The sequence below is a fragment of the Chlamydotis macqueenii genome, chromosome 11 (assembly GCF_036417535.1).
Source record: "Chlamydotis macqueenii isolate bChlMac1 chromosome 11, bChlMac1.mat, whole genome shotgun sequence".
Classification (NCBI taxonomy): Eukaryota; Metazoa; Chordata; class Aves; order Otidiformes; family Otididae; genus Chlamydotis; species Chlamydotis macqueenii.
In genome coordinates, this window is record NC_141566.1 from 15,610,480 (window position 1) to 15,635,886 (window position 25,407).

General features: G+C 55.2%; 1 protein-coding gene across 1 annotated transcript; it reads left to right on the forward strand.

The window, feature by feature from the left end:
* The first annotated feature begins 20,098 nt into the window (after positions 1–20,098).
* ZIC3 (Zic family zinc finger 3) lies at positions 20,099–23,114 on the forward strand. Its single transcript, XM_086756362.1, has 3 exons — positions 20,099–21,152; positions 21,739–21,902; positions 22,415–23,114. The coding sequence occupies exons 1-3, from the start codon at positions 20,099–20,101 to the stop codon at positions 22,595–22,597; spliced, it is 1,401 nt and encodes a 466-aa protein (XP_086612488.1). The 3' UTR covers positions 22,598–23,114.
* The last annotated feature ends 2,293 nt before the right edge of the window (positions 23,115–25,407 follow it).

Consider the following 25,407-nt stretch of genomic DNA (forward strand, 5'->3'; position numbering starts at 1 on the left):
TGGGATGGGGCAGGTATTTTGGGCACCAACTGAAAAATCAGAAACATGTCCAAAAGGGGAAGAGCCCCATTGAGGCTGGCGGGGGACCCCCCTCTCTGATGCGGGTGACCTGCAAAGAGGAGCCACTTTGAGACAGGACTCCTGGTGCCAGTAAAGGTGTCGGTAAGCAAATGGTAATCCTCCCACTCTTGGGAGTCAGTCAGACTGATTTTTCCCTCTGTTTCTGAGGCCCCATTAGATCCCAGCATTCTGCTAGTGGGTTAGTCTGAATTGCTGGATCTGCTCTAAGGAAAAAGCTCAGTTTCCTTCTGAAAATGTTTCTGTTGCTTGCATCTGTCATTGGCCCTCAAGTGGTAAATCCCCAGCAAATAAACCTGTATTTAAAGCAATAAATTCAGTGCCTTTCCTCTGAGGCTTTATTTTCTCATTTAGTGACCTCTTGTTCTCCATGTCTTTGACACTTCTCCGATGTGCATTAAGCAAATATGCAATCATCCTTTCATTCTCTATCTTTGCTTTCATTATGATTTTTTACACTTCATTACATTTCCCTCTATAATTGCAACTCTTTGTTGTCCCAAAGTTTTATGGCTCTTTCCTCTCTTCTCTCACTTCTTGTGTTTCTTTGTTATTCACGTTAGCTTTTCTTGACACTGTGTTCCTAGTACATTTTCTAGATGTCAAGCAAACTCTTAGGCCTAAACTCATTTATCTTTGAACACTTTCCATTTCCACTTCAGTGCTCTACCCCAATGAATTCCATCCAGAACTTCCTTTTCTTCTAAAATTGGCTGTGCTGCTTTTATTCAGCATTCTTCCCTTTTTAGGCCTAATTATAAATCCGATTGTTCGGTCCTGAATGCTTCCACGAGCTCCATTCATTTCCGAGCGCGGTTCTGCCATAACTGCCGGGGGAAGTTGCGTGACTGCCCTTTCAAAATCCTAATATGATCTAGATGAGAAAGAGTGATGTTATTTCTAACTTAAATTAAACCCTAGCGCAAGATCAGGCTATTAAGTCCCTCCGCTGTGCTCTCCTATCACCGCGTTTGCCCGCCCTAGAAAGTTTAGAGGAGAGCAAGGATGCTCTGCGGTGGGTTTGTGGGGTTTTCCCAGCCCCTCGCAGCGAGCGGCGGAGCTGCCGGGAGAGCCGGTGGGCAGCACCATGCCTCCCGCCGGCATCGAGTGCAGGGGCCTGTTGAAATCCCACTGTTACAGCAAAAGCAGCTCGAAGTGGCAAATGGCCAATTCCCACAAACATACGCCGCCGCTTTCCTTAGGAATTCTTACCGGCTGCTTGGATAATTGGATGTTAATTTGTAAGCAGAAAGTGCCACCCTTGCTGACTCAATTTCGAGCATATTTGATATAAGTGACCACAGGGAAACGGCTGGGGTTTTGCTGCAGGTCTTCACCTGGGGGTTGCTGAGCTGTTTTGGCTGAATTTCGGCTCCGCAGCTTGGGCAGAGGCTGGCACCGAGGAGCCGGGGGCTGTGTGGGGAAAAAACACCCGTGGTTTGTGAAGCTCTCCCTGCTCCTGGGCTCTACGTGGAGCTCAGCTGTTCAGCCTCAAGGCAAAGCACGCCCACTGCTCCACAACCAAATGCTCCAATCCAGTCTTACGGAGTCAGACTTCAGGAGCAGGTAAATGGTGTGAAGGGGTCTGATAAATCTCCAGGTACGTCTGCCAGTGTTTGCCTTTAGGTATGTTCAGGTGTTTAGGCTGCTTAGGTATCTTCATCTGGGTTGAATGTTCTCAGGAAGGGGACACAGAGTGCTGGAAGCACAGTCTGAAATAGAGAACAAACAGGAACGTGATGTTCTTCTGTGGAAATGTTGGCAGGATTTGCTAAACTTTCAAACTGGCAAGGAAGCATGCTTCTTTCTCCTCCAAAATTGCCCTTGGAGGGAAATGATGTCCACTTACGTACTGATTTAACCTGATTTCTTCCTGTTCTTCAAGCATCTGGAAAAAAAAAAAAAAGAGTAACATGATGACAAAGTTCATCCTTTGCTCTGAGCCGAAGAGGAGAATGTCAGTGACTTTGCAGACCTGGGGCTAGCGTGGGGACTGTTCTGCTCTGCTCTCTAGGCATCGCTTTCTCTCGAAAGCCCGAGAAAAAGCAACCACTGCTTCCCAGCCTGTCTTCTTGTGACCTTTCAGACTGGTGCTCGAGCAGTGTCAGCAAGCCCAGATGGCGTACGGTGAAGGTTCTATAGGAAGATGAGCAGTAGCAGTGCACCCTGAAGTGCGTATATAGGTGTGGGTGTGCACGGTGCACCAAGCCCATTACTGAGCATTGGTGATTTTTGTGTCTGGTCCATGGTGCAGGATCGTTAGTGTGGATGCAGGCAGAGAAACCGTCCAGGCTCTACTTCCCACCTGGATCTCACTGGCTGCACAGTATGTATGGTGATAGTGCTGTATGATGCTTAATCTGCTGCAGGCTTTAAGAGTTGCTCTGTGTTCGGCTCGGTGATTCAAGAAGGACTTGCCCTTGTCCAGCTTTGCTGGTGCAGAGCAGAAGTGTCCTGGGTGGAGAGGGGACAGACACTAGCAAGATGCACAGACACCCACGTCAGGGGTTGCCACATGTCGCTGCGGGTTCGTGCAACGAGCGCACAGTGATGGAGGGCTTAGGAATAAAGCTCCTTTGGCCTCAGAGGAACACCGTCACCTACCTCGTGGTTCATTGCACTGGGCTGAGACAGTGGAAGAGGGGTTCAGACTCCCCAGGTGCCAAACGAAGTCGTACAAATTACTTGACCTTAGAGCCTGAGCCCATTTGAAATCTGTACATTGATTGTTGAAAGTTTGGGCAGTTTTTAAGGAACTTCCTTGAGTGAAGCAGCACCATTTCGGGTGCCCTTCACCATGGGTTGATGGGTTATGAGGTGGCAACTGTTCCCAGGGAGTGCAGGGGCATGGCTGGGGTATTTAGCTTGCCTCTGGAATTTTTATCTTAGTTTGCAGAGCTGTTAGTTTCTTGGAAGCTTTAACACAGCTGTGTGTGGTCAGGGTATTTTCTCTCCTCTTAAAATACCTGACAGAGGAAGACAGAAAGACCTCTTACAGCAACTTCTCTGTATTAGATCAGCCACAGGAGACGACCTGAAAAAACCCACTATCATATACCATATCATGTAAATAAATAGATTTTGTAGTTTTTCTAAGCACCTACAGTCAGCTGCATATGCTGGATGGATATGACTGGATTATTATAGTCTGTCATTTCAGCATGAATTCAGACACTATTTTAAGTGAGGAGTATTTAATAGGCTGGAAGAAGCCTTTGGAGCTGTTATTATCTCTCGTATAAATGGAAGTTAAGGCAATTTGAACAGGCACATCATCTTCCTGATGGACTGTATCACTCCTGCGGAAAGGCAGGGGGTTTTGTGCTGTGCCACGCTCACTCTCTGGGATGGGAAACTGGAGGAGTGCTGACCCCTGGGATGGCAGGGGTCCATGGAGGGATGTCAGGGTGCTGCCAGGCCTGGCCTGGCCAAGCTGCTGCCCAGGCTGTGGCCACCTCCTTAAGGATACAAAGCAACAGGACCAAGGTAAATAAGTTTAACACAAACTTTACACATGATTTCAGCAAGTCTGCACAGGCTGACCAGATCAATCACTTCATCACGGCGTGACACGGCTGTGCCGCTTGCGGGTTGTAGGTGTGTTGGGAACTGGGGAGGGAGAAGTTTCAAGGTCCGAAGAGCAACCTTTGGGAAACCAAAGAGAAACTTCTGGGAGCCATGGGGAGGGACTGGACAGCTTCACAGTTTATTAACAGACAGCAGAGAGTCACGGAGAGTGAGCAGGGAGGAGGGACAAAACCCCACGCAGCACAAAAAGCTGTTTGGTGAGGATGCTGCTCTAAGGGACATCCATGGTAAGGAAAAACAGGTCTGGAAATCACCATAGGAGTATTTTATGTTCGTGCTCGTTTTCCATCCCTGCCCCAGCCTGGAGCCCCTGCACCGTGCCCAGCTCTGGCCGCAGGCCACCCTCAGAAGCAGGCAACAGTCCCTAGCTGCATCGTGATATTATTTTATTTTTTTTTTTATTCGCCTCGATAAAAATCTGTGATTCATTAAGTGCTTGTCATGTTTTGATACGTGGATCAGGAACTGATCAATAGCCAGCCAAATTTAATAAAAAGGAGCTCTATTCTTGGGAAATGAGCTTGTTACCATGCCAACTATCGATCTTTCCTGACAGGCTCTGTACGTCGCCAAACGGGGTCCTGACGGGGAGGTCGGTCTCCCTGCCTGCCTGCCAGGAACGATACCGACTGCAGCCTCTGCGATTAAAAGACTTTGGAGACAACCCTATTTTTTAATACTGCTTCTATGTGATTCTTTGGCAAAGGTTCTAGATTGCCTGGAGCTAGCAGAAATCCTCCAAAGGGTTTATTTTTCTGACTGGCTCTAAGGTGGTGGAGATACAAGACAGAAGGGAGCAGAGCTCTGGTTCTGCACCGAAGCCTCCCTACTCCAGCCCATGCACCCACCTCGCCGGTGCATGATGTGCCAGCCATCGCCCGCTCCCTGCCTGCCACCAACACCGTAGCATTTTTCCCTGCTGTGTTACAAACTTAGCGTGAGCCAGACAGTGCTGAAGGGCACTGAACCCATCCTGGCCAGGTGGGTTTCTCCAGCTGACCGTGGGAAGTGGGACAGATTGGCATCCCGAGGAAGAGAGATGCTCTGCAGAGTCCCGCCGGTCCCAGAGCCACCCCGCTGAACTTCCCACACAGCACCCAAGTCCCTAAATTTGAAGCGCTGGGGTTGCAGTCGTTCTCTAACGTGGGTAACACTGAAAGATTTGGGAGCCGGAGCTGAATGCGGATGAGGAGGAAGGGGTCTGTCAAACAGAAATAACGCATCCCTGAGGTTTTGATTTGCCTGATCTGATTGCAATGTCCCAAAACCCTCCTTTTATTTCTCAGGAGAGCAGGCAGGGCTGGCTGCTGCCAGGGCAGGGGCCGTGCGGGGACCCGGGCCGTGTCCTCACCCCTGCCAGGGACTGCGTAGCAGCCTGGCACAAAGCGGAAGTGCTTTCCGAGCACAAAACATGCCGTGAGCTTTTGCCCCATCGTTCTCCTTCAGGGCTTGCTCCAAAACACACTGGGATCAGCGGAGACAGATTTCAGCAGGCTCTGGCCCTCTCCCAGCCCAAACCATTTAAACAGGGTGGCCCATGTCCTTCTCCAGGAGAGCCACTTAGGTCAGCGTTTGAGGTTTTGAGAACGAAGGGTGAACTGTACTCGGGGCAGCAAAAGCTTTACAGGCTTAGAAAATCCAATTCTGTGCTCGGTACAATCCCTGAGACTTCCCTAGAATAGTTTATGCAGCCAAAAGTGAGACAAAGGTAGAATTTGATGTGGAAGATCTCACCAAAATCACTTGGGGAGAGGGAGTGCGATGTAACTCCTTCATGGCTTTTCCAGATTGCATACTGTAAAGCTTATTATGATTTGACATTGACATTATCCCCACTTTGGGTGGGGGGTTGGACTCGAGACCTCCAGAGGTCCCTTCCAACCAGCATTTTTCCATGATTTCATCTTGGAGGTGTGATGTGAGTTCTAGCACTGAAACAAATACGCAACTGGCTTTCTTGGGTGTTCAGACTGGGAGGGCAATAAGAGCTGTTTGGGTATACGAGGTGCCAGAACAGTCCTAGCCCCTTGGCTGCACAAGACAGAGGTTACTGAACCGTGCTGTTTGCCACCATTATCAGAAAGGTTGCCAGCAGCAAGCGCCTGCCCTCGAGTCTGCGCTCACATTCCTCCTCCTTGGGCTAAAACACGAGCTGTTTCGCGGAAAGGTCCTTTCAATACACAAGGAAAGTGAAAGGTTTCAGTAAGGTTGAACAACCCCCAGCCTCTCCCCATCCCCGCAGTATTCAGTGGCGGGGCACGGCAGCGAGTGCTGAGCAGAGACAGGGTGGAGCAGCCCTTTCACTTAAACGTATGCGTGCCAAACTGAGCTGAAAATAAATCTTTTCTTAAAATCCACTGAAGGCTGGTTTTGGGAGCAGACTGCCGGGTCGGATCCCTGCTGCCTGGGCAGAGCCTGGCAAGGTTTTAACACAATGTGGACCGCATGTTGTTTTCTCTTGCAGTTTGCACCGGAGCCTTGAAGACCAATGAGACCAGTCAGGTGCCAACAGCAGTACGATGCTGAGGAGACAGAGGGGCCTCTTGGAAAACAGCAGGAGAGGAAGGCCAGCCACGCTCTTCACAGGAGCGGAGATGTGGTTCCAGCTGCCGCTCCCGGGCACGCAGCCCCTGCCCTGCTCCCCCAGCCCAGATTTCCCCTCACCACCCCCAGACATCAAAACAGCCTGGCAGGTTCAGGGGGAACACAAGCAACGTAATAACCAGCTTGGAATATGTCTCCTGCAGATAAAGTTGCCGAAAGAAAAGCCCAGCTCGCCGGCAGTAGCTCTGCGGGCAGCTGCCTTCCCGAGGGGCTCTGCGTCAGCATGAACCCGAGCAAGGGGAGAGAAACCGAGTGCAGGGGTGCCAGGGGCTTTGCGTTTCCCTGTGCTCAAGGAACCTGCCCTGCAGTTTTTGAGATGGATCAGCAGCCTTGCATCGCGTCGTGATTTGGCTGCGAGTTGAGCCGAATGTGTGTTATCTCTGCAGGCTCATGGTGTGCTTCTCCTCCCCGCCCAGTGTACGAATATCCAGCGAGAGTTTTACAGACAAGATAATGTGTTTTGGCTGCATGAAATAGTTACGTTCTTCCTATAGGAGAAAAATTTAATTTTCTTCTGAATTCCACTATAACCAGACAGCTCTCCATATATATCCTGGGTAATAAATCAAAGCACCATGAAGTCTCGTGCGCAGAACCGAAGTGGTTTCTTAAAGCAAATTTGGCAGGAAATGAGTCATCAGCATAAAAAGCCAGTTCACTCTCCATATACAGTACGGCACCAACTCTTTGCTAAAATCTGCAAACAGGCACGAAATGTCATTTTGTGAAAAAGAGAGAGAAATCTGTAAGCTCTAGCAATGCTCTGTGGTATAGACCATCTGATTCTGTGGTCAAAACTGCGCATAACTTTGTCGGAGAAATCACCCCATGAGTTTTTTCAGCTCCCGGGTTTGCGATGCCCAGGTACTCAAATGTCACAAGGGCCGTCAGTTTGGCTTCGTATAAAAATAAGGTCGTGCCGGTTTCACAACTTCCCTCTGTACTTCTCTTTCTTCTTGCCTCCTCAGCTAATGCTGTTATTTTTTCTGAGGTTTTTTTTCCCCAGTCTTCCTTTCTAGTTTCTGTTTCTATCGTGCAAACATGCCATGGCAAAGCGATGTAAGCAATGCATAATATATTGGCAGTAATGTATGATTCATTTACTAGCGTTCATAATTAATGCAGCTGTGTTTTACATACACAGTACTTCCTGCATGCATTTTATGATGTGAACACTCTTCAAAATCTAATAAAATGTAATCCATTAAAAACAATAGTACTATTCCTGTGACGAGATTTGTGTGCAGCTTTGCCGCAGCTACAGCAAGAACTTGGTGCCGAGTTTATATTCTAAACACCGGTTTTATGCTGCTATTTCATGCAGCTCCTGATTCTCAAGGTGGAAATTATTACAACGATATATATTATTATAGGGATACCACACCTGATCTGGGTATCATCTACTTTCATACCCTGAAAACTTTCCAACCGAAATAATTTTTTCTGTCTGCTGTCTGGAGTTCAATAACAAATACAAAAGTATGCTGAATTTCTGAAGAAACATATAACTGTACAGCAGCATCTAAAATATCAGCTAAATAATGCCAACATCTGCACCTCAAAAAAAACCAATCCTTTCCTGGGGTTTGGTGGGGCTGAGAGCACACACAGCCTCATGGTCTGGGCTCCAAGATCCTCTTCCCAAAGATATTTATGCGTCTCGTTGCCATCAGTATCAGCAAGAGTTAGGAACTGCCACAGAGCTCAGGCCATGCGCTTTATTTACACATTATTCTCTTCCTAGCGAGGACCCCAAATTATTTTGCACCCCATGGAGAAGAAAGTCGATGTAGCTACTTGTGTGTTGTTCCTTGATGTTCTGTTCCAGGCAGATGGATTTGGGAGCTTCCAGTTTCCTGTCTTCATAATAAAAATGTGTGTAAAATAATTTCCAACAACAAAATCTACACTTAACAGTGAATCAATCTAACATGGATATGTTGAAAATTCAAAATGGATGTGAAAAATTAATATAATTTCCAGTGTAAGGCTAGAAATCATGTTCCTATCTCTCCAGATACCAGGCTGAAATTTTACCTGCTGTTCTCCAGTCCAATCGTTGTTAAAGCCGACGGGCACAAACAGCCCCAGCTCAGCAGCGGTGTGTGGTTGGGGGATTTACCTCTGCTGATGCTCTGACCCCGAGATGGGGCTCGGGCAGCCAAACCAGCCCTGTGCTGCTCGTGCACCAGCACTTCACACCTGCACAGCATCCCGCTGCTGCCTGAGCTGTCAGCAGGTGAGGAGCGTCACTGACCTGAGTGAGGCCTGGGCTTGTGTCTTATGGGGTGAGTTTTGCAGTGTGTGTGTGCGCGTGTGGGGGCCGGGAGGGTAATAGGGAAATGCAGTGTTTTCTGAATGCTGCTGGTTGGGACACCTGCATCTTCAGCGTGACTCCAACCCACTGGTTTTGCTGGACTTGCATCCGCCTTTCCATGAAGTATTTGAAATGCAGATTATTTTTTTTTCAGAGGTATTTAAGCCCTGCGTTTGGACTTTGCAGTGTCCCTCTCGGTGAATGTTTCCGTGCTGGGGAATCGTGCTGCACAGGCAGCTTTGCTTTTCTCTGCAAGTGGGATCGGTGCGAAGCTACAGGTAACACGTGCAGCGGCTGACATGTGGTTGAGCGTGCTCCTGCCAGCCACGCTGGGCAGGGAGAGCTGGCGGGGCTGAGAGCCGCTTCCCTTCCCAGCGTGGCACTAGGGGAGAGGTGGAAAAACCTTTCACGTGGAAAAAATGAGTTAAAGACCTTAAGGCCCAAATCCCACTGTTTAGAAAGATTGATACCACCGTCACTGTTGGGATGTGAAACCCTGCGCTACAGCAGCACAGGTCTGATATGCGGTGTCTCTGTCTAGGGTGAGCCCACCAGCCCCTTCTATGGGCTCCTGGGCTGGGGTCGTGCACAGACCCCCCCATGCCCTCAGCCTTGTGCTCAGCCACCTCTCGCTTCAGGTGCTGCAGTGAGGCGGTCACGGCAGTGGCAAGGGACGCCTGGCACAGAGCCCTCCTGGCAGCTCAGGAGGAGGCTGATAAATCTGGTAATTTCTGATGTTTTCAAGTTCTGACTGAGGAGATGGATTTTTTTTTTTCCCCCCTGCATTTGAGGAGGCTTATTTTAACATGGAGTTGTGTGTACTGCTTCGATCTTTGGGACTGGAGGTTATCTTGTACTTGTACAAGATTTTGGATGGTTTGTGTGCTTATCTCTACCTTTGCTTTTCTTTTATTAATAATTGCTCAATTCATTATTTAGAAGAGAAAACCCCTGTAAATATATCTCTATGCCCTGTAATTGCAAAGAAGTGGAGAGGGAAGGGATGAAGCAGCAGTGCCATTCTGAAACACCAATATTTGAAAACTACTTTCGATGTCAGAGTCAGTCCTGGTAGTGACTTGTACCTTTGGCAGGCAGGTGATGCTGAGCCTTTCCTGGCACCTGCAGCTGCACCTATTTTGCTGCAGTCTCAGCAGGTGACTTTGCCACAGCGTCCCTTCTGCCAACAAAGCTATGGGGGCTGCTCCCCTGGGGTGCCCCAGGCAAAGCCCCTGCGTTGTGCAGAGCCCCTGGGAATGGCAATAGTGGTGATATTTCTGAGTCGCAGCATGTGGCAGCGGCGGCTGCCCAAGGGCCTGGCTCCAGGTTGGGCTGTGGCTCACGCCAGCACACGAGTGGGGCTTGGCCTCGGCGTGGGGTGCTGCCCCTCAGCCCCTGCCTGCCAAGTGCCCCATCGGAGCTCTGGTCTCCAGTGGCAGGGCCCCCGGTGTCCTAAGTGGGTGAGAGCCCCCTGGGACACGTGTCTACCCAAGTGGTCTCCTGTCCCCAAAGAGTGACCTCCAGCTGGAAAGTCTCTGCCCCTCCAGCCACTTCCCCTCAGCGTGATCCCTACCCTGGCCCCCAGACTGGCTCCAAATCTTCCTCCTGCCAGTTTGGGTAAGGGGAGCAGAAAGTCCCCTTTGGGGGCAGTTTGGGGAGGGAGGAAGAGGCCAGCCCAGCTCAGCGGAAGCCTCATGTGGATGCAGAGCAGCTGGGGCACAGCTGGGGGGCTCCGGCTCAGCCCCTTGCTTGGCCTGATGCTGCAGCTTGGAGGGCTGAGACCCCGCTCAAAGTGTTGCTTTTGAGGAGGGTCAAAGTTTTTAGGGGGAAATGCAAGACAAATGCTGGACCTGGAAGACCTTTACTCTGCCTGACGTGGAGGAGAACTCTCGGGGGCGTTCAAAGAAAACAGCTATTTGCTGCTCATGTGGAGGGCGGGGGCACGACAGGACCGGGGTGAGGCTGGGAGCTGCAGACCCCTTCGTGGGGTGGGGGGGAGCGGAGAGGGACAGGGGGCTGGGGCTGGGGCACTGCCGGCAGCACCCCCTGCTCACCCCCCACCTGCACCAAGCACTCTGCCGGGGGTCCTGGAATGGGGCATCCCTGTGGCTGGGGGGGTCCCCAGTCGTGCGTGGGAGGGTGCGCGCAGGGGCTTTCCGCGGGCGCGGAGCGGCAGCGCGGGTGCCCGAGCGCTTCTCCCTGCGGGGCAGGGGGTGGCTCCTGGCATCCAAGGTGACAGGGATTTAAAAATATATAATTTGGGGGTTTTTTTATTATTTTTTTTTCTCCTGCACCAGTAAGCCCTGGCTTCATTTGTACCTTTAGCTGCCGTTTCAGGGCGGGCTGCGGTGCAGCAGTCGCCGCCGTCAGTGCGTTAAACGGAAAAAAAAAAAAAAAAAAAAAAAAAAAAAAAAAAAACCAGAAATAAACGCCCGCATCTGTCCCGTTTTTAAGGCAAACGGCACAATCGTTCCGTGTCTCCCGGTCGGGCCAGATCCGCCCAAGGACCGTGGGGAGACCCCAGCGCCTGGGGAAAACTTGTAGTCCCCCCGCCTCCTGCAAACGAGGGGTGCGAAATTTTGTGAGATAAAATGATGGAGCAAAGGGAGGGGAAGGGGCTGATATTTCTGTAAATAGGTTGAGCATCAGGAGCCTTTGTGCCCAGGTCGCCTTGGAAGGCAGAGGGGCGTCGGGGATGCCCGTCCCTTCCGGCTCCTCTTTCCCTGCTCTCGGACACGGGCACATCGAAAGACCCATCCCTGTCCCCGAAATTTGCGTTTGGGAAGAGAGGCAAAACCCGGCGATATTAGTATGTTACCAAACGGTGAAATATTGAACGTTTCTAGTACGTGCGCGTTGCCAGAGGTTTGCACAGTTTGGCTGAAAACACCCGGAGCTGGAGGCGGAGGAGAAGGAGGGGGATTTTAATAAAAACCATTTGCCACTTGTCTTCAATTAGGGTCCAGAAATTTAGTGAAAAGGAAAAATGTCTAATTTTTTTCTCTTGCTTGCCGTCGTGATGGAGAGATAAACGCAACGATTTTGGGGCTTCGCGTTGAAGGGAGAGAAAACGCGGGCGGTGCCGTCGCGGTCCGCATCGGGTGGCTAGTTGCGGGGGTGGCGGGGACAGGACACGAACGCGGGTGGCCGTGTCGCCGTTCCCCACGCGACCCTCCGGTGTCTCCCGCCCTGGCACACACCTCGCCGTGCTCCGCCGCTTCACTCCCCACCCAACCCCGCCTGGAGCCGGCCCCCCGACGGGCGGCGGGACCCTCCCCCCCATCCCGGGGCTCGGGAGGACGGGGGACTTTACACAGCCGCTCCCTGCAGCCCTCAGCCCGGTGAGCATCGAGGGGGGGGGGGCCGTTGCAAGGTGGGGTGCCCACAATATTTTTTTTTCCATTGCCGTCGAGGGAGACCCAAGCCGCCGAGGGATGTCCCTCCCCGTCACCATGTCCCAGGCAGGTGACGAGCACCTCGGAAACTCATGCCACCCCCCCTCCCCGATATTCCCTTGCATCTTAGTGTCCGTGACAAACAGAGGCAACGGGAGAGAGGAGGAGAGGGGGAGGAGGGAAAGAAAGGCAGGCACACAATAGCCAGGGAAATTGTCAGCAACTCCGGCGTTCGGGGAAGCCGGTGCTGGAACTGCGCTCTCATCAGTCACCGCTCCTGAAGTGAGAGTAAAAATGCATCTAAACAGGCTGCGGTGTGATCTATAAAAGCACAGCGGGATGAGCTGCTTTCCAAAAAGGGGCTCGGTGATTGGATATGCCTCGCCGTGATTGACAAGAGCTTAGTTTGGTAAAGAGAAGACACGCAAGCTTTCACAGCGGGATTTCTTTTCTAAAATATATCACACTAGCCTTTGAAAAGCGCCGCACACTATAAGGGAAATAAGGTTGCTTTATAGTGAGCTGACATTTCTTTAAAACACGACTAAGATCAAAAAAAGAAATAAAATGTGTTCCAAACACAATGTTTTAATTAGTTTATTCTGTGCATTTGCTTTTATCTGGTGTATATATCACGGATCCCCACCCTTTAATTAAAACAACTGGCTGCCTATACAACAGCGCAGACAAATGCTTAACTTTCTCCTTTGTAGCTACAAGCAGACGCAATTTACTACAGCTCTCGGAAGAGTTTTTAAAATAAATGTGGACGCCTCGAAAGCTCTTGGGGAGTGGGCGAAGGTAGCGGGAAATGGCTCCTGCCCGGCTTGGAAAACTTGAGAGCATGCGAAGTCCCGCGGCCAACCCGCCCGCACCCCTCACCCGCCGGCCCCGCAGCCCGGCCGAGGGCATTTAAACGCAACGAGGGCACAGAGCTGCGATGGGGCTATCGGTTTGCTTGGTTGCTTTTTGGATGTTTTAGTTTCTCTGTCCTTTTTTTCTTTCTTTCTTTTTTCTTCTTATTTTTTTCCTTCATTTTATCTTCTTTTTCTTCTTTACTCTTCTTTTTTTTTCTTTTTTCTTTCTTCCTTTTCTTTTCTTTTTTCTTTTTCTTTTTTCTTTTATTTTTCTTTTTCTTTTTTCCTTTTCTTTTTTTTTTCTTTTCCTTTTTCCTTTTCTCTTTGTCTTTTCTTTTTTTCCCTTTTCTTTTCTTTTTCCTTTTCCTTTTCGTTTTCTTTTTTTTTCCCTCTTCTTTATTCTTTTTTCTTTTTTTTTTTCTTTCTTTTCTTTTTTTTTGGTGCCATCCCCATCCAAGCCCAGATTACCACAGCCCTCCCTCTCCCCCTCGGCACCCCCCGCTCCAAGGTTGATCCCTTGAGGCACCTTTTCTACCTCGATCCACCACTCCTCCACCTCTGCCCGACGAGGTTCTCGTTACGGAACGGATACGCCGGGGAGGGCAGGAAAAGTCGTTTAAAAGGCATCGACTCCTTCGCCCCGTCCCAAGCACACCGTTGACGGGGTGGGAGGGTTAATTGTGCCAGGGGGGCCCCGTCGCTGCCCCCGCCCCCGGGGTGCGCGGTGCGGCGTAGGAAACGCGCTGCCTCGGGATATTCGATGAGAAAAATAGAGGAAGCGAGTGGGGAGGGGGATTCAGACTGACGAGGCTGTCGGCCAGAAATCTGGGGATTTCTGCCTCTCCCCGAAGCCCAGCGATGGGCAAACCCCGTGCAAACCCGGCCCCGGGCGAGGTGGGGGGGTATTTGAGTCCCCACCCCACGCTCCGCCACTGTTATTCACCCCGCTTTGGCCCCGAGGCTTCGAGGGGGATTTTACCAAAGAACGCGGCTCCTGTTGCGGGGTTATTTAACCCACGGAAGCGCGAGAGGGCTAAACTAAGCCCGGTTCCCCTCGAGACCCCGTCGGGGCTGCGGGCGGGAGGTACCGCCGGGGCGATCCGTTCCCCTCAGCGGCGAAGGGAGAGGGAGCGGGTCTGACCCCGCGCCGTGCGGCGGCACTGCTTTCCCGGGGAAGGGAAAAAAAATGGAAAAAGAAAAAAAAAAAAAAAAACCACCAACAAAAAACAGAGGAAAAGGGAAAGGGCAGATCAGCCCAAGGGGACCGGCGGGGACGGGTCCCCGGGGCGGAGGGGAGTTCGGTGCTGTCCCAAACACCTCGGGGAAAGCCCCCCGGTGACTGAGGGGAGAGTCGGTGGGCGATGCGGCTAGAGGGAGGACGGCGAAAGCTGAGCAATGGAAACGGCACTGACCACACTTTAATATATATATATAATTTTTTTAATAGGCTTTAGATCGTTCAACACGTTGTTCCCACACGTCCTAGGGGCTGGCGAAATCGTGTCCCCATCTTTAGGGGACGCCGGGCGGCGGGAGGCACCCTGGGTGCCCGCGGCCGCTGTTCCTGTCCGTGCGCAGGGACGGGGCCGCCGGAGGTGATGCTGGGGAACCTGGCCCGACCCGACCCCCTCGGCCGGAGCCCACCTGCACTTCTACCCGCCCCGCCTCGACGGCTCTCTCCTGCACCGGGCTGCCCTGCAGCCCGCCGCCGGGGAGTCCCAGCCCTGGACGGCTCCGCTCCGGGGAGTCCCGGCCGGTTGCAGCCCCCGGCCAGGGGCCGCGGGGAGCGAGGGTCTCCCGCTGCCGACCCTCCGGCTCTGGGCCGCGTCTGTGCCCAGTGCTGAGGAAGAAGGGATGGAAGCGAGAGGAAACTCCGCGTCCGTCGTGTGTCCCTTCCCCCCGGGGCTCCTGGAGGCGAGGAGAGCTCCCGAGTCCCGGGGCTCTCAGTGTTGGGGGCGCGAGTGTCCCCGCAGCCCCCCTGGGGAACTGCTGCAGGCAGGACAAGCTTGAGGCCGCCCCCCCCCTGGGTCTGGCAGCTCCCCCCCGTTGGAGACCGCTGCCTGCGGCCCCTGGGTTATCGGTTCAAATGGGGCGATTGGCACCCGGGGAACGAGTTTGTTACGGGACAGGGTGCGGGAGAACCCCGGGGGAGCCGCCCGGGGTCTCGGCAGCCGTCGGGGCCGGGCCGGGCCGCTCCGCAGCGCCGCCTCCTGCCCGGCCCCGCTCAGGGCCCCGCTCCGGGCCCCGCTGGCCGCCGCCGCCGGGCGGGCACGGGCGGCTCCGGCTCCTGCAACCCTGTTCGTGGGGGCTAGCAGGTTTTGGGGGAATGGGATGGGGCTGAAGAAGCTGGGCGGGGGCTCCTCCGTGCACTACCCCTCCTGCCCATCCCCTCCCGCGATCTCCTCAGAGCATCGCTGGGTCCAACACCAGCCTCAGCACTGCCGGGGGCACCCGGCGGGGGTCTCTCCAGCCCACCCGGGTTCGCCGTCGGGGAAAGGCCCAGGGCAGGAGGGGGCCGGGCACCCCCGGGTGCGGAGCTCGGAAGCGGCGCGGGGGCAGCGGCCTCAGCTCTGCCCCGATGGCTCATACCGGGGCTGGCGACTCCCGAAACCGGGATGCTTCCCCGGAGCCCGGGGCTTGCGGTTGCCCCTGAGGGCTCAGTCACGCAGAAAGGCTGCCGAAAGTCTGTGTCCCCCGCAAGAGTGGGACAATAGAGCCACCCTCCGGGTCACAGGTCACCTCCTCGCTGATTGAGATATTCGCCGCTTCCCCCCACCCCCTCCGCTCCTCGGAGGAGCTGCGCTGGGGGGGGGGAATTCAAAGGGGCGGCCGGAGGGCGAGGATGCTCTCGGCCGGGCCGTAGAGCCGGGTCCGGCTTTCTCCTCCTCCTGCTCCCGGGTCCGCACCGTCCCTCGTATGGACGGCTGTGCGGGTAGGGGGATTTCCCTTCTTCCAGGGGGCACTAGCGCGTGGGCATCCCGCAGGACTGCGACGTCCCCCCACTACGCCATCCCCTGCCTCTTTGGGGCGACCGGACCCATTCATTCCGCACCAGCTCTAACTCGCCCTTGTGGTTTTCCCTCGCTTCCGAGCTCCACGCGTGTTTCCTATGCAGCTGAATGATTTTTTAGGTTGTTTTTTTTGGTTTGTTTTTGTTGGGTTGGTGTTTTTTTTTTTTTGAGTGGCGGGGGATGGGGTGAGACACAACACTTCTCCCCATCACCACCAAATTCTCGACAAACCCCGCTCCGTGGGCGAGGATGCTGCTAGGACGGAGCCCGCTGGCAACTCGATTTCCTCGCCACTCAGGTCTTCCCACTAGCCCGGCCTTTGCTATTCCTCGGCTCCCGCCCCCCCCCCCCGCCCCCCCATCACCCTCGCCGAAGTTCAGACCTGTTTACTCCAGCCCGTATCCCTGAAGTTCAAATGTCCATGTGATTCCCCCTCGGCTGAGTGACAGCTACAATGGAAACGTCTCGTTCGCTCCTGGTTTGCATTTAATTACGCCGGAGATGCAATATGTTTATGGCAGGAGAAAAACTACTTGTCTTTACGCTTGTTAGGGATGTTCATTTACCGGCCATACAGCGCGGTTTAAAGGGTATTTAGGGCGCATAAAATATTCCCCTCGCCGGCCGGCTCGCAGGGATTTTTCTTGCTCTTTCCCTGGGTTTGTTTTGCTTTTTTCCTCGCACCCCGGGTGGAAGGAATGAGGGAAATCCACGGAATTGCCGACCCCCACCCCCGCTCCTGGGGCCGTTGCCGAAATTTCACCTGCCCCGCTGCGAAATGCACCGTAACGAGTGGGCACCCACAGGGACCTTTTTTTTTTTTTTTTTTGTGTTCCTCCTGCGCTGCAGGGCCCGGACTTTGTCTTCCTCCCCCACCCCGGCACGGTTCAGGGTGCTGCGACGGGGCAGCTTTGGGGCCCTGGGATCCCCAGGTGGGGTGGGGGTAGGGGGGAGCCTGGCGTGAGTGGGGGGGGTGGCCAGGACACGCAGGGGAACGGGGCACCGGCGGGGATATGGGAGCGGGTGGACCCGCGCCGCTTTCCAGGGGAGGGCTTATGGCTGTTAAATTCCCAAATTATCCCAAAGGAGGAAAAAAAACCCAAAGGTGGTGGAGGAGAATTACACGAAAATCTGTTCCTGACGTAGAGCTGGGGGTCTCTCCGCCTTCCCCTCGCGTGGGGAGCACGAAGGGAGAAGGGGAGCCTGCGAGACCAATTTTCCAGTGGCTGTTGTTCGCCCGTTTGCAATTGAGATGGGTTTTAAAAACAGAGATGCGGTGTTCCCCCGCCTCTGGAAAATAAATTGGGACCGGCCAGAAATACCGCTGGAAAAATATGGAATTTACTGAAGCGGTAAATATGTACAAAATATATTATACTTTAAAAAAAAACTATAAAAGCATGTGAGGAAAAAAAAAATCAGAGGCCATACCGACAATGCCCTTAAAAAAAATATGCGCTTTATGTCATTTTTGGTCCCCGAGCCGGCAAATTCCAGCCAGGAAGCGTAAAATAGCGCCCGACGGCCGTGCACCGGGTGCGCACACCCAGGGAAAGTTGGCAGAGTAGAAACGGGAAACGTATTGAAAAAAAAAAAAAAAAAAAAAAAAAAAAGATGCCTAGGTGAATCGATGCAGCCCGACCCGCCTGTGCACTGCGGCACGGCGTTGCAGAGCCACCGAACCCTCCCTGAAACGGCGGGTCCTCGTCCGAAGCTAAGATCGCTTCTTTTTACCAGCCCCCCCCCCCGCCACTTCCCCCCTCGGGATGCTGTTCCCGAAGGTGCCGCCGCGCGGGGATTTTTTTCCAAGCGAAAAAAAAAAAAAAACCACAAAAAAACCCCAAACCACCAAAACCAAAACCGCCCAAATTATTAAATTATTTTTTAATTTTTTTTTTTTTCCCGAGCTTCTCTCGCCGCGGAGCCGCGCTTGCTCGGTCTCCCCGGGCCGGAGGGTTTTTCCCCCGCACCCCAGCCGGACCGGGGGCAGCCACAGCCCCCGCACGGCCCCCGCACGGCCCCCGCCGCCAGCCCCGAGCATCCCCGTTGGGGCCGGACAATGCGCCGGGCTACACGTCCGGCCTTGCACAAGCCGGGGTCAGTCGCCCTCGGTCGCCCCAGGTCGGCGACTTCAGAGGCGCTGCCCTCCCCGCCGCTCAGCTGACGGGCTAATTGAATTATACCCCCTTTTTTTTTTTTTTTTGGGGGGGGGGGGTTGTTGTTGCCTAGAAAACCCAACACGTGCGGGAGGTAATTAATGACCCCGCAGCCCTCCGCAGACGGGCAGGTAGAGCCCGGAGAGTGGGGAGCGCGGCCCCGGGGGTCGCAGGTCGGTGCCGGGCTCCCCCCGACCGGCTCCGATCCGGCCTCAACCCGCTCCCGCCCTCTCCCGTGGTTCTGCGATGGTGCGCGGAGGGCGGCGAGGAACTCACCTTCCGACTTGGGGACTGCTCTTGGCGGCCCGGGACATTTGGGTGTTTGACGGGCACCGGTGTCACCTCTCAAGGAGATTTTATACGGGTGGCTTTTTTTTTTTTTCCCTTTTCTTTTTTTTTTCCGCCTTTTTCCCCCTTTCCCCCCCTTTTCATTTTTTCCTTTTCTTTTTTTCCCTTTTCTTTTTTTTCCCCTTTTCTTTCCCCCCCCTTTCATTTCTTTTTTTTTTCCTTTTCTTTCTTCCTTTCTTTTTTTTTTTCTTTTTTTTTTTTTTTTTTTCCCTCCCTGCAAACCCTAAAATAAAGAATGCGAAGCCTTTTCCCGGGGCTGGTCGGGGGGAAGGATGTGAAAGGGCCGCGGTTATAAAGCGCTGCTTGAAGCGGGCTCTCGCTGCGTCTCTGAACTTGATCAGATTTTACGTTTCCTGCAGAGAAGCCGGCGGCGAGGCTGAGCCCTGCCCAATGGCCAGACTTGGGGGCTCAGCAAATCTCAGGATATTACAATTACAGCCATCTTTCTTTCTGCCTTTTATTTCCACTCTTGCTCCCCATAGTTCTTTGCAAATGCTTTCCAGAACAGAAAATGAGTGGATTTATAGCGCTTGTCTGCAACTGATAATTATTCCAAGGCAGAACGTTGCCTTTGCAAAATAAAATTAAACAGGGTGGGGGAAAAAAAAAAAAAAAAAGAAAAAGGAAAGAAAGAGACGTGGGGAGGGGGGGAGGAAGAAAGATAAACGAGTGTATGAAAAAATCCGTGGAGGGAAGGGACCGAGCCCGGCTGCCCGCGGTGCGACACCCCCCCCCGCCGCCCTCGGGCCGGGGAGCGGGGGGAACCAGGGGGGAGCGGCGGCTGAAGTCTGGCCGGTAAAGTTAGTCCGGCCCTGGGCATGCCGCGCCCCGCGCCTCCCGTGGGAGTGGGGGGTGGGGGAAGGGCAGGAGCGGGCCCCCTCGGTTCGGCTCGGCCCTTGCGATCGGTCAATGAAGATTTTTAAAAAAGACAGAATAAATTAAAAACACACAGAAAAACGGCGCTGGTTCGGGTTTTAACATTTTTTAATTTTTTTTTAAGCAGCGCGGCGGCTTTGCAGCGGCTTTACCCCTCCGCAGCACAGGGCCAGCGTCCCGGGTGGCGGGGGGCGGGCGGGAGGGCACGGCCACGCAGCGGGACAGCCACGGGGACACGCACCGGGCCCGGGCCCGGGGCTGCCCCGCCGGTGCTCGGCCGCGGGGCTCCCGCAGCTCCCCTCGGCGTCCCCGCGTGTCTGTGTCCGTACCGGCCCCCCCGTCCTGTCCCCCCCCCCGGGTTTTACCTGCCAGGCGCCCGCGCCCAATCAGCATCCCCGGCGGCGCCGGGCGCGTGCCAATCAAGCGGCGCGCCGCCAATGGGAGGGCGGGCGGCGGGTCAGGTGACGCGGCGGCCGGCGGCTCCCCATTGGCGCGGCGCGGCCTGGCCCCGGCGTTGGTTTATGTGCGAGGCGCGGGCGGGCGCCCCGTCAGTGCCCCGACGGCGCCGAGCGGGAGCGTGGCCGCGCTGCGCCTCGGCCTGCTCGGCCCGGCCCGGCGCGGGGGGCGGGCGGCTTTGGGGGGCTGGTTTTGGTTTATTTTATTTAGGTTTTGTTTTTTTTTTTTTTACTGGGTCAGACGGGGGGTGCTCGCCTCGCTGCCCGCCCGCGGCCGGGGGCCGCGCCTGCCCGCAGCGGGGGGTGGGGGCGTTTTTTGGGGTGGTTTTGTACTTTTTTTTTTTTTTTTTTTTTTCTTCCTGAGGGCGGGGAGGGGGAGGGCAGGCTGCCGCCGCGCCGGCGGCCCCGCGCCCATGACGATGCTGCTGGACGGCGGGCCGCAGTTCCCGGCGCTGGGGGTGGGCGGCTTCGCGGCGCCCCGCCACCACGAGATGCCGGGCCGCGACGCCGCCGCTGCCGGGATGGGGCTGGGCCCCTTCGGGGACTCCTCGCACGCCGCCGCCGCCTTCAAGCTGAACGCGGCCCCGCACGACCTCGCCGCTGGGCAGAGCTCGGCCTTCACGCCGCAGGCACCGGGCTACGCCAGCGCCCTGGGCCACCACCATCACCACCACCACCACCACGCCGGCCAGGTGCCGTCCTACGGCGGGGCCGCCGCCTTCAACTCCACTCGCGATTTTCTCTTTCGCAACCGAAGCTCCGGTATCGCGGACGCCGGCTCCGGTACGGCTCAACACGGGCTTTTCGGCGGTTCCCCCGGGGGTTTACACGCTCCCGGCGGCATCCCGGACACCCCGGGCTACCTGCTCTTCCCCGGGCTCCACGAGCAGAGCCCCAACCACACGTCCCCCCCCAACGGGCATGTGGATAACGGGCAGATGCACCTGGGGCTACGCGGGGACCTCTTCGGGCGACCGGATCCTTACCGAGCCGTCTCCAGCCCCCGCACGGACCCTTACGCCGGCGCCCAGTTCCACAACTACAACCCCATGAACGTGAATATGGGCATGAACGTGGCGGCCCACCATCACCACCACCACCACCACCACGGCCCCGGGGCTTTCTTTCGGTACATGCGCCAGCCCATCAAGCAAGAATTGTCCTGCAAGTGGCTGGACGAGAACCAGCTCAGCCGGCCCAAGAAGAGCTGCGACCGGACTTTCAGCACCATGCACGAACTGGTCACCCACGTCACCATGGAGCACGTCGGGGGGCCGGAGCAGAACAACCACATCTGCTACTGGGACGAGTGTCCGCGGGAAGGCAAGTCCTTCAAGGCGAAATACAAACTGGTCAACCACATTCGGGTGCACACGGGGGAGAAGCCCTTCCCCTGCCCCTTCCCGGGCTGCGGCAAGATCTTTGCCCGCTCCGAAAACCTCAAGATTCACAAGCGGACGCACACAGGTAAGGCCCCGGGGGGATGGGGGGGGGGGTGCGGGGTGGGGGGGATGCGCGCCTCTGCGGAGGGAACCACAGAAATGCGAACGGAATCGCATTTTTCGGTGACTTCCTCTCCTTTCTAATTTTATTTTTAGGCCTGATTGGCGTCTCTCCTCATTAAATCAGCCATACTTTTGGCCAAGTATTTTTATTTGCAGCCTCGGCTTCCCCTCAGCCCTCCGCCCCGGGTGGAGGGAATAGTCGGGGGAAAGGATAAAAACGTATTTTCTCTTGTGTCCTTGAGTACATCTTGTAAAACTCTGCGAATCACTGAATTTCTGTCGGGTCTTCTCCTGCCCGCCGTCCCCGCCGGAGCACAGCGCGGGTCTGGCGGGAGGCGAATTAAAAGTAACAAAGGCTGACCTGAATTTATCCGGCACGTAACAAACCCTGCTGTCCATCTTCCCCTTCTTTTTTTTTTTTTTTTTTTTTTTTTTTTTGGGGGGGTGCCGGTCCATCCCCGAGGTGGGGTGAGCGGGACAGAGGCCGTCCTGGGAGGAGGCCGGCGGGGATGGAGAGGGCCCACCCTCACCCTCTCTGAATTTCACAGGTGAGAAGCCCTTCAAGTGCGAGTTTGAGGGCTGCGACAGGCGCTTCGCCAACAGCAGCGACAGGAAGAAACACATGCACGTTCACACCTCGGACAAGCCCTACATCTGCAAGGTGTGCGACAAATCCTACACCCACCCCAGCTCACTTAGGAAACACATGAAGGTAATCACCCCTGCGCCCCAGCCCTCTCCTCCCTGAGCAGGGATGCTCAGTCGCTGGCGCGCTTAGGGCTCCTTTCCCCGGGACGGGGCACAACTGAGCGGTTCCTGCCGCAGAGCCCCACGCTCCCGGGGTGGCCCGAGCGGTTTTCGGTGTCTAGGCCGTGACCGGAGTGCAGCCCGGGGAAATGGCGTAGTTTCTTTTTTCATCTTCCCACCGGTGCAAGCACTGCCCCGTTTCCAGAGTTTGGTTCAGTGCTGAGGGGCTGTGTGAATGCAACCCGGCCTGTGGCCGCAGCCCCCCCACGCTGGGACGCTGCAGCCCCCCCGTGCCGGGACGCTGCAGCAAAGTGGCCGGGAGCTGAGGCGTTCATTCGCCGCCGATGCACGGGGTGGCCAAGCAAGGGCCGAGCCGCTGGACGCTGGTCTCCCTCCTGCATGGGGGAGCATCCCAGCCCGGCTCAGCGGGGTGGCGGGGACCCCGAGCTCGCTCCCATCTCTGCCTCTTGGTTTTAGGTGCACGAATCCCAGGGGTCGGACTCTTCCCCTGCGGCCAGTTCGGGGTATGAGTCCTCCACTCCCCCTGCGGTGGGCTCTGCCGGCAGTAAGGACTCCACTAAAACGCCGCCGGCCGCCCTCCAGAGTAACCCCAGCCACAACCCTGGACTGCCCCCCAATTTTAATGAGTGGTATGTGTGAAGGCAGCTGCTGCCCGGCCAGAGACTGGACCAAATGCTTTGGGAACAAGGAGAAAAAGAAAAAGAAAAAAAAAAAAAAAGGACAACCCAAGCCAACTGCAGCTCACTCCCACGGAAATGGAGTTTCCACACCGACGACCGCATAGGGCTACACCTAGTTAACTGCCAGGATCTGGAGGGGGGGGGTCTTTTATTATTATATTATAATTATTACTATTTTTTTGCAAGCCCAGACGCTGGACTAGCCATGTCCTTTTCTCAGGATTGGATTTCTTTTTTGTTGTCGTTGTCATTTTTTTTGCAGTCGCAGTCATTTCTTTGATAATTTTTTTTTTCCTCCCTGCCCGAGTCCCTCTTCCTCTGATTCCCCACTTTTTTTTTTTAATTATTTTAAATTTGCTTTGTTTTTCCTTCTTTCGGTGGGATGTTGACATGAGGATGAAAATTCTCCTCCGCCTTAGTGGTGATTGTTTAAACTTACAGTCTTAAAGCGTGCCAAAGTCCTGTTATGTCTTGAACTTTCCTCTCCAGCTCTTCTGCTGCTTCTTTCTCCGCTCTCCTCTCTCTCCTTCTCTCTCTCTCTCTCTCTCCAAGCATTACACTTGTGAATGTATTCTCGTCTGATGGGGTCGGTCAGTATTTTTCAGGATGAGGATGTGGTGTTTATTCTACCCAGATTGTGACGTTTAGTATAACAGTTGCCTTTTTGTAATAACTTTTTTTTGTAAATACATATCCATGATGCCATATTTATCGTTCGTAATTTAATTATTGATACAAAGTGCCGGGAACTGAACAGTATTTATGGGGGAGAAAAAATTGTTTTCTAACAAAAAAAAAAATACAAAGGACAAAAAAAATTCCAACTCTGTACAGCTTTTGGTTATAACTGCTTTAGCATTAAAAGTTTATTGTTTTGGAAAAAAAAAAAAAAAGCCGTTTTTGACCTGCTCCGGGGGACGGGGGCCGCGGCGGGCCCGGTTTGGCGCTGCCGCGGGGGCCGGGCCGTTGTTTTCGGGCTGGCGGTGCCGGGATAAAGCCGCCGCCTCCTCCTCCTCCTCGCCGCTGTTTTTTCTGCCCGTCCCTTTGTCCCCGCCCAACGGCTTCGCTTCCCCGCCACCTTCCCGAGCGGCCGGAGCCCGGGGCGCGGCCCCGCCGAGGGACAGGAGCGCCGGGGGCAGCGGGGCCGTCCCGACGGGGAGGCCCCGACGGTGAGTACCGCACTCGTGCGTGCAGAAAACCGTCTGGGACCGGGCTGCTGCCCGGGGGGACGCGCTGGGCTTTCTCCATTATCGTCTTGGGGTTTTTTTGTTGGTTTTTTTTTTTACTGTATTTCTGACTAGGATGCGGAAAAGCCTTGTCCTCAGGGGTCCAGCAGAAACATCTCGCCCGAAAAACTTCTCCAGTGCCGCCCAGGAACTCCGAGCAGCCCGACCGACGGTGGAAACCACTTCCCTTCTACCGGCAAACCTCCGGCAGGGATACTGGTGGCCTCCTGTCCGGCGGAGCGCGGCCGGTGCTCCCGGCCAGCCTGGGCGTTTGGTTCCACAGCCGCATCCTCCACGGGCTCCGCACCTCCGCTGACCGGGAGAGACCCAGAGCGGGCCCGTCTTGAACTTGACTTTGGGGCACTGTGGGAGGATGGGGCGGCCCGTCCCCTCCAGCTCTGCCGCAGGGTCCGCTCGGGCGAGGAAACCGGGAAACCTTGTGTGCTTTAAAAATTAATCTTAAACAAATCTACCCCCTTCTCCCTCAAAAAAAAAAAAAAAAAAAGGTTTTGTAGGGCAGAAAAAGATGGGTGGAACGTGGATTGCAGCCCCTGGGGCTGCATATAAAAAAAAAAGTCCCTGCTCCTCACTTCCCAGCCTGGCCCCTTAAATGAGTCCCCTCCAAGGTATCCCGGCCAGACGTGGATCTCTGCTTCTTTTATACTGTGAAGGCTTTTTTTTTTTTTTTTTTTTTTTCCTCTCGCTGTGCTCAGGGCCGAGCCCAGGGCTGGACATCGAGCGCTACCGGCCCGGGCCCTTCCCGGGGCAGGGAACGAGCGGGGCCGCCCCACACCGCGGCGGGCGAGGAGGAGCGGAGCTGCCGGGGGCCGTCGGGTTTTCCTCGGACACCCACCCGGGTCGTGTCTACTTCGCTCCGGACCGCACCAGGCCGGGAAAAGTGCCGGTAGGCTCGGTTTTGTTGTATGGCTTTGCTGGGAGGTGCGGGGTGTGCAGGGCTGCGCGGGCGCCCCCGGACGGGTGCTGCGGGGGTGTCTGCTGCTGGCGGTCCCCGAAACGTCGTCCCAGAGCGGGGAGGGTGTGGGAAGGGGCGAGGGGCTCTGCTCTGGCCGAGGTTGTCCGGTTTGGGGAGCCCCATCCCGAGTGCGGCCGGGAGGACGCAGCATCGCTGGGCCCCGCAGGGGGGTGTGTGCGGGAGCTCTTCCCGGCCCCGCAGCGGCTCCGTTTGGTCCCCAGGACCCTCGGGCCGTGGTGGCTTGGCAGGCCCCCTGCTGCCCCCCTGCCAGCCCCCGCTGCTCCTTCCCTGGGTTTGTGGCACAGCCCCAGCCGCTTCTATAAGCGAGGACTTAAACCCAGCATCTCCACCCCATCCAGCCAGGGCTGGCACCCAGCATGGGGAATTGGGGGAGCAAACTGCTCTCTGCACCCCACTGAGGTCAGGAGCCCCCCTCGGCCACTCTGCAGCCCCCTCCCCCCCTAAATGGGGCACGGATGGGGCAGGGGCAGCTTCGGGGGTTGTGTGTGTACGGTTTGGGATGGAGGAGTGGGTTTGGGATGGGTGCAGAAGGAGCTGGGGACCCGCTGG